This window comes from Oncorhynchus mykiss, chromosome 9, assembly GCF_057628025.1.
Source record: "Oncorhynchus mykiss isolate SJ-2025 chromosome 9, ASM5762802v1, whole genome shotgun sequence".
Lineage (NCBI taxonomy): Eukaryota > Metazoa > Chordata > Actinopteri > Salmoniformes > Salmonidae > Oncorhynchus > Oncorhynchus mykiss.
In genome coordinates, this window is record NC_143030.1 from 11,527,093 (window position 1) to 11,539,592 (window position 12,500).

General features: G+C 41.5%; 1 protein-coding gene across 2 annotated transcripts in view; it reads left to right on the forward strand.

Annotated features, from left to right (window-relative positions):
* The window catches only part of sema4f (sema domain, immunoglobulin domain (Ig), transmembrane domain (TM) and short cytoplasmic domain, (semaphorin) 4F), a 93,859-nt gene that overhangs the window by 76,986 nt on the left and 4,373 nt on the right, over positions 1-12,500 (forward strand). For both annotated transcript variants that reach the window (XM_036987253.2, XM_090183459.1), the window contains 6 exons: positions 652-771; positions 1,039-1,193; positions 2,382-2,563; positions 7,706-7,847; positions 9,483-9,542; positions 11,361-11,526. In XM_036987253.2, the coding sequence (XP_036843148.2) occupies positions 652-771; positions 1,039-1,193; positions 2,382-2,563; positions 7,706-7,847; positions 9,483-9,542; positions 11,361-11,526 (825 nt within the window). The remainder of the gene's footprint in view (positions 1-651; positions 772-1,038; positions 1,194-2,381; positions 2,564-7,705; positions 7,848-9,482; positions 9,543-11,360; positions 11,527-12,500) is intronic.

Sequence of the window (12,500 nt, forward strand, 5' to 3'; positions counted from 1 at the left end):
AAACACACTACACACACACTGTACACATACACTGTACAATCACACTGTACAAACACACTGCACACACACGCTGTACAAACACACACTGTACAAACACACTGAACACACACACTGTACACACACACTGTACACATACACTGTACAAACACACAGACAGGTAATATATGCATTGTTTTTACACTCGGTAAGTAACTACCACAGTGGCTTTGGGGTGAGAGTGTCTGCCCTGTGGTGAGTGTCCTGTCCAGGGGTTGTACTGGTACATCAAGCTGTTTCATTGCAGAAATAGGAGACAGACTAGTGTCCTGTCCAGGGGTTGTACTGGTACATCAAGCTGTCTCATTGCAGAAATAGGAGACAGACTAGTGTCCTGTCCAGGGGTTGTACTGGTACATCAATCTGTCTCATTGCAGAAATAGGAGACAGACTAGTGTCCTGTCTTGGGGTTGCTCTCTCTAGGCCGTTCTGACTCGGACAAGGCTAACTTACTAACTTGGCAAACACTAATACACACCAGAGTACACACTCGAATACACACTTTAATAGCAGTCCAACACACTCAAATACACACCCTAATACATACTCTAATACTCACTCAGCTATGGCTACACCCCCCGGTCTATCTCTTTCTCTCTTTCTCTTTCTCTCTAGGAGGTATCTTGTACACGGCCGCCACGAGTAACTTCCTGGGAACGTTGTTCGATATCTCCCGGGCAACCGGACAGGAGCAGGAACGTATCCGTACCGAGAGATCCATCAACTGGCTCAGTGGTTAGAGAACACACACACACACACACGCACGCACGCACGCACGCACGCACACACACACACACACACACACACACAGACACACACACACACACACACACAGACACACACACACACACACGCACACACACACGCACACGCACACACGCACGCACAGACACACGCACACACACGCACGCACGCACACACACACACACACGCACACACACACACACGCTGTGCTTCCCACACTACTAAACCCACGTTGTATGTGTGTCTCTCTCTCTGCAGACCCAGAGTTTGTGTCGTCGGTGTTCATACAACAGGATGAAGACAACAACCCACAGGGTGAAGACAACAAGATCTACTTCTTCTTTACTGAGGTCGCCAAGGAGTACGACCTCTACACTAAGGTCAAAGTTCCCAGGGTCGCACGTGTCTGCAAGGTATGTCTATGGGGCAGAGGAGGAGGTGGTGGGGGTCTGTCTATTTGTTCGTCTCTTTGTCGTTGCTTGATCCTAGCAAATACATAGGACTCCCACTCCTCACATAGTTTTGGGTGAGACCATGCTAGCCACCTCTTTATGTTTTGGGTGAGACCATCCTAGCCACCTCTTTATGTTTTGGGTGAGACCATCCTAGCCACTTCTTTATGTTTTGGGTGAGACCATCCTAGCCATCTCTTTATATTTTGGGTGAGACCATCCTAGCCACCTCTTTATGTTTTGGGTGAGACCACCCTAGCCACCTCTTTATGTTTTGGGTGAGACCATCCTAGCTACCTCTTTATATTTTGGGTGAGACCATGCTAGCCACCTCTTTATGTTTTGGGTGAGACCATCCTAGCCACCTCTTTATATTTTGGGTGAGACCATCATAGCTACCTCTTTATATTTTGGGTGAGACCATCCTAGCCACCTCTTTATATTTTGGGTGAGACCATCCTAGCTACCTCTTTATATTTTGGGCGAGACCATCCTAGCCACCTCTTTATGTCTTGGGTGAGACCATCCTAGCCACCTCTTTATGTTTTGGGTGAGACCATCTTAGCCACCTCTTTATATTTTGGGTGAGACCATCCTAGCTACCTCTTTATATTTTGGGTGAGACCATCCTAGCCACCTCTTTATGTTTTGGGTGAGACCATCCTAGCCACCTCTTTATATTTTGGGTGAGACCATCCTAGCCACCTCTTTATGTTTTGGGTGAGACCACCCATCAATTCTCTCTCTTTTTCTTTCCTCCTTCTTCATTCTCTTTTCACTGTATCTTTATACACCCCCCTCTCTCCACCAACCTTTCTCTTTCTCCCCCTCTCCCACCAACCCCTCTCTCCACCAACCTCTCTCTTTCTCCCCCTCTCCCACCACCCCCTCTCTCCACCAACCTCTCTCTATCTCCCCCTCTCCCACCCCCACCCCCTCTCCACCAACCTCTCTCTTTCTCCCCCTCTTCCACCACCACCTCTCTCCACCAACCTCTCTCTTTCTCCCCCTCTCCCACCACCCCCCTCTCTCCACCAACCTCTCTCTTTCTCCCCCTCTCCCACCACCCCTCCTCTCTCCCCCTCTCTCTCCAACCCCTCTTTCTCTCCCCCTCTCTCTCTCTCCACCCCCCCCTCTATCTATCTTTAGTCTGATGTAGGCGGTATGAAGACGTTACAGAGGCGTTGGACCACCTTCCTCAAGGCTCAGTTGGTGTGTGAGGACAGAGCCAGCGGACAGCGTTACAACATACTGACTGATGTCTACACAAAACAACACACATCTGGAGACCCTAGCTCTACACACTTCTATGGTCTCTTCACATCTCAGTGGTAAGAATGGAGGGATGGAGGGATGGATGGAGGGATGGAGGGATGGATGGAGGGATGGATGGAGGGGAGGAGGGATGGATGGAGGGGAGGAGGGATGGATGGAGGGATGGATGGAGGGATGGAGGGATGGATGGAGGGGAGGAGGGATGGATGGATGGAGGGATGGATGGAGGGGAGGAGGGATGGATGGATGGAGGGATAGAGGGAGGGGAGGAGGGATGGATGGATGGAGGGATGGATGGAGGGGAGGAGGGATGGATGGAGGGATGGATGGAGGGGAGGAGGGATGGATGGAGGGATGGATGGAGGGGAGGAGGGATGGATGGAGGGATGGATGGAGGGGAGGAGGGATGGATGGAGGGATGGATGGAGGGATGGATGGAGGGGAGGAGGGATGGATGGAGGGGAGGAGGGATGGATGGAGGGATGGATGGAGGGATGGATGGAGGGATGATGGAGGGGAGGAGGGATGGATGGAGGGATGGATGGAGGGGAGGAGGGATGGATGGAGGGGAGGTGGGATGGATGGAGGGGAGGAGGGATGGATGGAGGGATGGATGGATGGATGGATGGATGGATGGAGGGATGGATGGAGGGGAGGAGGGATGGATGGATGGAGGGATGGATGGAGGGGAGGAGGGATGGATGGATGGAGGGGAGGAGGGATGGATGGATGGAGGGATAGAGGGAGGAGGGATGGATGGAGGGGAGGAGGGATAGATGGAGGGATAGAGGGAGGGGAGGATGGATGGATGGATGGAGGGATAGAGGGATGGATGGAGGATGGATGGAGGGATAGAGGGAGGGGAGGATGGATGGAGACACATCAGATGTCTGTGACCAGGCGGAAAAAAAAACTTTCCAAGCCAAACCTTCATATCACAACCGCTAACCGCTAACCGCTACACACAGCCTACATTGTCTCGTCACCATTAGACCTGTGGCGGTCATGACATTTTGTCAGACGGTTATTGTCCTGCAAAAGACTGCCGGGCTCACGGTAATTAACCGTTAATTAATTAACACATAGTGTTAGCATCTCCTGGTCTCCATGCATACAATGCATGTATTTCGGAAGAACAGAATGTGAGTTGTCCTACTGTATGTTATCTGGCTGTGCTCCCTGCCACAGGCTGTAGGCTTGTTCATTTAGCTGACAAGATATGCTTATAAGTCCCGTGCCATTATTTTAATATTATATGATTTTATAGTAAGAAGAATATAATTGAACTTATCTGAATAAAATATAAATTATTTTTTTCCAATTCAGGAGCAAGTGGCTATGTTGAGCTTAAAAGTGTTCATTTGAAAAATGTCCTATACACTAGATTTAGTTACTTGACAACTTTAGTTGTGAATGATACAAACCTTAGAAATCAAAGCATATATGGGCTGCATGGTGAGACTACAGGACTACTGATGATTTGAGAAAGTCGCAAAAGAAAGCTTGTGTTCTGTCCCTCCGGCTGCACAGCTGTTCTCTCGTCAAGTGATCCTATTTTCACCCATCAGACTCTTCTCAATTTAATCGCGTCTTTACTAACATGGCAAATTAGTTTAGATTTAGAATGGGCCGTTATCACATGGTCAGGAACAGGGGGAAAAGACATCCTTAGGCACTCGAATAGCAAATGGAGGCCGTGTGCTTTCCTGCTGGTCCGTTTTCCTGCTGATGCCTGGTACTCTACTTGGGTTTTATAGCAGAGCTGTGCTGAATATGAGAAACTGAGAAATAAATATAACAACACTAATTTCACTCCACACATTAACCACTGTTGGTCTCACTGCACGACAGGTGACATTCTGCCAAAACCTCTGTATGCCATCGGGCTCTCCAAACCTGTTCCTGCAGCTACCCAGCGCTTAATTTAGGAAACCAAGTGAAATCTGTTTGTGAACATCGATAGTATCATGTTTTCGCAACAAAACATATTTAAATAAACTGTTGACAGCCCTGGAGACAGGAATAAAGGAGAGGAGGAGATGAACAGGGTGCTGAGATATTCTGTAGATAAAGGTAATGTGTAACCTAATTGATGAATCCCTATAAAGTAGAGGAGGAGATGGACAGGGTGCTGAGATATTCTGTAGATAAAGGTAATGTGTAACCTAATTAATGAATCCCTATAAAGTAGAGGAGGAGATGGACAGGGTGCTGAGATATTCTGTAGATAAAGGTAATGTGTAACCTAATTAATGAATCCCTATAAAGTAGAGGAGGAGATGGACAGGGTGCTGAGATATTCTGTAGATAAAGGTAATGTGTAACCTAATTAATGAATCCCTATAAAGTAGAGGAGGAGATGGACAGGGTGCTGAGATATTCTGTAGATAAAGGTAATGTGTAACCTAATTAATGAATCCCTATAAAGTAGAGGAGGAGATGGACAGGGTGCTGAGATATTCTGTAGATAAAGGTAATGTGTAACCTAATTAATGAATCCCTATAAAGTAGAGGAGGAGATGGACACGGTGCTGAGATATTCTGTAGATAAAGGTAATGTGTAACCTAATTAATGAATCCCTATTACTAGGTTATTTAAAATCATATCCAAATTCACTATAATTGTAAGCTAACTGTGTGCCGCCCAGTACAATCAATGACCCAACCACATCGCTGAGGTCTAAAGGATCTCTTCCAGACTCCGGGGTAGAAAATATTTGAGCGTGGGCCTCCCGAGTGGTGCAGCGGTCTAAGGCACTGCTAGAGGCGTCACTACAGACCTGGGTTTGATCCCAGGCTGGATCACAACCGGCCGTGTTCGGGAGTCCATAGGGCGGCAAACAAATGGCCCAGTGTCATCCGGGTTAAGGGAGGGTTTGGCCGGGGGGTTTACATGGCTCATCGCCATCTAGCGACCCCTTGTGGCGGGCCGGGCCCCTGCAGGCTGATCTCGTTGTCAGTGGAACGGTGTTTCCTCCGACACATTAGTGCAGCTTCTGGGTTAAGTGGGCAGGTGTTAAGGAGCGTGGTTTGCCAGGTCATGTTTCGGAGGACGCATGACTCGACCTTCACCTCCCGAGCCAGTTTGGGAGTTGCTTAAAAAAGAGGGTAAAATACAACAACAAAATTATATATACAGTATATATACACTACTGTTCAAAAGTTTGAGGTCACTTAGAAATGTCCTTGTTTTTCAAAGAAAAGCACATTTTTTGTCCATTAAAATAACATCAAATTGATCAGAAATACAGTGTAGACATTGTTAATGTTGTAAATTACTATTGTAGCTGGAAACAGCTGATTTTTTAATGGAATATCTACATAGGGGTACAGAGGCCCATTATCAGCAACCATCACTCCTGTGTTCTAATGGCACGTTGTGTTAGCTAATCCAAGTGTATCATTTTAAAAGGCTAATTGATCATTAGAAAACCATTTGCAATTATGTTAGCACAGCTGAAAACTGTTGTTCTGATTAAAGAAGCAATAAAACTGGCCTTCGTTAGACTAGTTGAGTATCTGGAGCATCAGCATTTGTGGGTTCTATTACAGGCTCAAAATGGCCAGAAACAAAGACCTTTCTTTTGAAACTTGTCAGTCTATTCTGGTTCTGATAAATGAAGGCTATTACATGTGAGAAATTTCCAATAAATTTAAGATCTTTTACAACGCTGCGTATACTCCCTTCACAGAGCAGCACAAACTGGTTCTAACCAGAATAGAAAGAGGAGTGGGAGGCCCCAGTGCACAACTAAGCAAGAGGACAAGTATATTAGAGTGTCTAATTTGAGAAACAGACGCCTCACAAATCCTCAACTAGCAGCTTCATTAAATAGTACCGGCAAAGCACCAGTCTCAACATCAGCAGTGAAGAGGCGACTCCGGGATGCTGGCCTCTATGACTCATGACTGCCGGTGTGGTGGTAATGTGGTCACCATATTAGCCAACGTCATAATCAACACAGCTACTAGAACTAACACGTTTGGTTAACCCGCTACAATCACGCAGTACAGCAAGCAGTTTAGCAGTTAAGCAGTTACACCTGCATGCCCCAGTGGCAATAAATTCATACAACCAAAAACGTACCTTGACTTAGAAGAGTTCCAGTGTTGGATAGCCATAGACAGCTAGCTAACATAGCATCCCTCTCTGTTGGATAGCCATAGACAGCTAGCTAACATAGCATCCCTCTCTGTTGGATAGCCATAGACAGCTAGCTAACATAGCATCCCTCTCTGTTGGATAGCCATAGACAGCTAGCTAACATAGCATCCCTCTCTGTTGGATAGCCATAGACAGCTAGCTAACATAGCATCCCTCTCTGTTGGATAGCCATAGACAGCTAGCTAACATAGCATCCCTCTCTGTTGGATAGCCATAGACAGCTAGCTAACATAGCATCCCTCTCTGTTTGATCCGGGTGTTTGAGTAGGCTAAACCAGCTAGCGACACTTGCCACTAGGTAAGTGAAAGTGAAAAAATATTTGGTATAAATTAATTTGTTCAAAACTGTTGTCTTTTGCTCTCTTTGAGTTAATTACTCACCACATTTGATGCACTGCAGCTCTAGCTGTAGTTTATGCTTTCAGTACTAGATTCATTCTCTGATCCTTTGATTGGGTGGACAACATGTCAGTTCATGCTGCAAGACCTCTGATAGGTTGGAGGACGTCCTCCGGAAGTTGTCATAATTACTATGTAAGCCTATGGAATGGGGTGAGAACCACAAGCCTCCTAGGTTTTGAATTGAAGTCAATGTACCGAGAGGAGGATGGAGGCGATCTGTCCTCCGGCTACATCATGGTATTACCCTACAGAGTGCTGCTGAGGCTACTGTAGACCTTCTTTGCAAAACAGTGTTTTAATCAATTATTTGACAATGTGCATATATTTAGTGTAGTTTTATCTAAAAATGATAACTTCTTGAATGTTTCACGATTTACATTTGTATGAAATTCACTGAAGAGGATGGTCCTCCCCTTCCTCTGAGGAGGAGCCCCCACTGGTAGAGAGTGGAGAGAGGGAGAGACAACAACAAGGACATGTGAAACTTCCCTTCATTATACATGATCACATAAATCAAATCCTCTCTCTCTCTCCCTCCTGTGTGTGTGTGTGTGTGTGTGTGTGTGTGTGTGTGTGTGTGTGTGTGTGTGTGTGTGTGTGTGTGTGTGTGTGTGTGTGTGTGTGTGTGTAGGGAGCATGAGGAGTTGTCAGCGGTGTGTGTCTACAGTCTGGCTGACATCAGTAAAGTGATGGACGGACCCTTTAAGGAACTGAAGAAGACCTGTGAGAACTGGATCAACCCAGAACCAGTACCAACACCTAGACCTGGACAGGTACAGTCTAGAACACATTACCTATAACCAGTACCAACACCTAGACTTGGACAGGTACAGTCTAGAACACATTACCTAGAACCAGTACCAACACCTAGACCCTGACAGGTACAGTCTAGAACACATTACCCAGAACCAGTACCAACACCTAGACCTGGACAGGTACAGTCTAGAACACATTACCTAGAACCAATACCAACACCTAGACCCTGGACAGGTACAGTCTAGAACACATTACCCAGAACCAGTACCAACACCTAGACCTGGACAGGTACAGTCTAGAACACATTACCTAGAACCAGTACCAACGCCTAGACCCTGACAGGTACAGTCTAGAACACATTACCTAGAACTAGTACCAACACCTAGACCAGGACAGGTACAGTCTAGAACACATTACCCAGAACCAGTACAAACACCTCGACCTGGACAGGTACAGTCTAGAACACATTACCTAGAACTAGTACCAACACCTAGACCAGGACAGGTACAGTCTAGAACACATTACCCAGAACCAGTACAAACACCTCGACCTGGACAGGTACAGTCTAGAACACATTACCTAGAACTAGTACCAACACCTAGACCTGGACAGGTACAGTCTAGAACACATTACCCAGAACCAGTACCAACACCTAGACCCTGACAGGTACAGTCTAGAACACATTACCCAGAACCAGTACCAACACCTAGACCAGGACAGGTACAGTCTAGAACACATTACCCAGAACCAGTACCAACACCTAGACCAGGACAGGTCCGTGCTTCTACACCTGCATTGCTTGCTGTTTGGGGTTTTAAGGCTGTTTTTCTGTACAGCACGTTGAGATATCAGCTGATGTACGAAGGGCTAAAAAATACATTTGATTTGACAGGTACAGTCTAGAACACATTACCTAGAACCAGTACCAACACCTAGACCCTGACAGGTACAGTCTAGAACACATTACCTAGAACCAGTACCAACACCTAGACCCTGACAGGTACAGTCTAGAACACATTACCTAGAACCAGTACCAACACCTAGACCCTGACAGGTACAGTCTAGAACACATTACCTAGAACCAGTACCAACACCTAGACCCTGACAGGTACAGTCTAGAACACATTACCTAGAACCAGTACCAACGCCTAGACCCTGACAGGTACAGTCTAGAACACATTACCCAGAACCAGTACCAACACCTAGACCCTGACAGGTACAGTCTAGAACACATTACCTAGAACCAGTACCAACACCTAGACCAGGACAGGTACAGTCTAGAACACATTACCTAGAACCAGTACCAACACCTAGACCAGGACAGGTACAGTCTAGAACACATTACCTAGAACCTGTACCAACACCTAGAACAGGACAGGTACAGTCTAGAACACATTACCTAGAACCAGTACCAACACCTAGACCAGGACAGGTACAGTCTAGAACACATTACCTAGAACCAGTACCAACACCTAGACCAGGACAGGTACAGTCTAGAACACATTACCTAGAACCAGTAACACCTAGACCCTGACAGGTACCCTGTACCAGGCTACACCAGGACCTGCCTAGTTAAATGTTCTAGGAGATAGATGAAGATAGATGAAGGAGTTAAGAACTTTAAATCTGAACAAAATCTTTCCTTTACCCAGTGTCTGAACAGTGCTCTGAGAGCGGAGGGCTTCGAGTCTTCTCTCAAGCTGCCGGACAAGGTAACATATAATACAGTATAATATAATATATATATATAATGTAATGTATAGTAATATAAATATACTAATCTATATCAATATAATATAATATTTATATATAATGTATAGTTATAATATAAATATACTAATCTATATCAATATAATGTATAGTAATATTAATGTAAATATACTAATCTATATCAATATAATATAATATATATATATAATGTATAGTAATAATATAAATATACTAATCTATATCAATATAATATAATATTTATATATAATGTATAGTTATAATATAAATATACTAATCTATATCAATATAATGTATAGTAATATTAATGTAAATATACTAATCTATATCAATATAATATAATATTTATATATAATGTATAGTTATAATATAAATATACTAATCTATATCAATATAATGTATAGTAATATTAATGTAAATATACTAATCTATATCAATATAATATAATATATATATATAATGTATAGTAATAATATAAATATACTAATCTATATCAATATAATATAATATATATATATAATATAATGTATAGTAATATTAATGTAAATATACTAATCTATATCAATATAATATAATATATATATATAATGTAATGTATAGTAATGTAAATATACTAATCTATATCAATATAATGTATAGTAATATAAATATACTAATCTATATCAATATAATATAATATATATATATAATGTAATGTATAGTAATGTAAATATACTAATCTATATCAATATAATGTATAGTAATATAAATATACTAATCTATATCAATATAATATAATATTTATATATAATATAATGTATAGTAATATAAATATACTAATCTATATCAATATAATATAATATATATATATAATGTATAGTAATATTAATGTAAATATACTAATCTATATCAATATAATATAATATATATATATAATATAATGTATAGTAATATAAATATACTAATCTATATCAATATAATATAATATTTATATATAATGTATAGTAATATTAATGTAAATATACTAATCTATATCAATATAATATAATATATATATATAATGTAATGTATAGTAATGTAAATATACTAATCTATATCAATATAATGTATAGTAATATAAATATACTAATCTATATCAATATAATATAATATATATATATAATGTAATGTATAGTAATATAAATATACTAATCTATATCAATATAATATAATATTTATATATAATGTATAGTTATAATATAAATATACTAATCTATATCAATATAATATATATATATAATGTAATGTATAGTAATATAAATATACTAATCTATATCAATATAATATAATATATATATATAATGTATAGTTATAATATAAATATACTAATCTATATCAATATAATGTATAGTAATATTAATGTAAATATACTAATCTATATCAATATAATATAATATTTATATATAATGTATAGTTATAATATAAATATACTAATCTATATCAATATAATGTATAGTAATATTAATGTAAATATACTAATCTATATCAATATAATATAATATATATATATAATGTATAGTAATAATATAAATATACTAATCTATATCAATATAATGTATAGTAATATTAATGTAAATATACTAATCTATATCAATATAATGTATAGTAATATTAATGTAAATATACTAATCTATATCAATATAATATAATATTTATATATAATGTATAGTAATAATATAAATATACGAATCTATATCAATATAATGTATAGTAATATAAATATACTAATCTATATCAATATAATATATATATAATAACAATAATAATATTATATATGCTTGAAGGTGTTGACGTTTATGAGAGACCACCCTCTGATGGAGAACAACGTGATCGCAGCGCCTCTACTGGTGAGGAGGGGCATCACGTACACTAAAGTAGCTGTTACCAGGACGACCACGGGGTCGGACGATGATCAGAGAAACGCAGCCACCGTGCTGCACCTGGGAACAGGTGAGGGGGGGGGGGGGGGAGTGAGAAAGTAGGGGAGGAGGAGTGGAAGGAGATAAAGGAGTGTTGATGGGATAAAGGATGGATGGATTGATGGTAGAAGAAGGATGGATGATAAAGGGAGGATGGATGATAAAGGGAGGATGGACGGTAAAGGGAGGATGGATGGTAAAGGGAGGATGGACGGTAAAGGGAGGATGGACGGTAAAGGGAGGATGGATGGTAAAGGGAGGATGGATGATAAAGGGAGGATGGATGATAAAGGGAGGATGGACGGTAAAGGGAGGATGGATGATAAAGGGAGGATGGATGATAAAGGGAGGATGGATGATAAAGGGAGGATTGACGGTAAAGGGAGGATGGATGATAAAGGGAGGATGGATGATAAAGGGAGGATGGATGGTAAAGGGAGTGGGGATGATAAAGGGAGGATGGACGATAAAGGGAGGATGGATGATAAAGGGAGGATGGATGGTAAAGGGAGGATGGATGGTAAAGGGAGGATGGATGATACAGGGAAGAGGGATGATAAATAGAGGATGGATGATAAAGGGAGGATGGATGATAAAGGGAGGATGGACGGTAAAGGGAGGATGGATGGTAAAGGGAGGATGGACGGTAAAGGGAAGATGGACGGTAAAGGGAGGATGGATGGTAAAGGGAGGATTGACGGTAAAGGGAGGATGGATGATAAAGGGAGGATGGACGGTAAAGGGAGGATGGATGATAAAGGGAGGATGGATGATAAAGGGAGGATGGATAATAAAGGGAGGATTGACGGTAAAGGGAGGATGGATGATAAAGGGAGGATGGATGATAAAGGGAGGATGGATGGTAAAGGGAGTGGGGATGATAAAGGGAGGATGGACGATAAAGGGAGGATGGATGATAAAGGGAGGATGGATGGTAAACGGAGGATGGATGGTAAAGGGAGGATGGATGATACAGGGAAGAGGGATGATAAATAGAGGACGGAT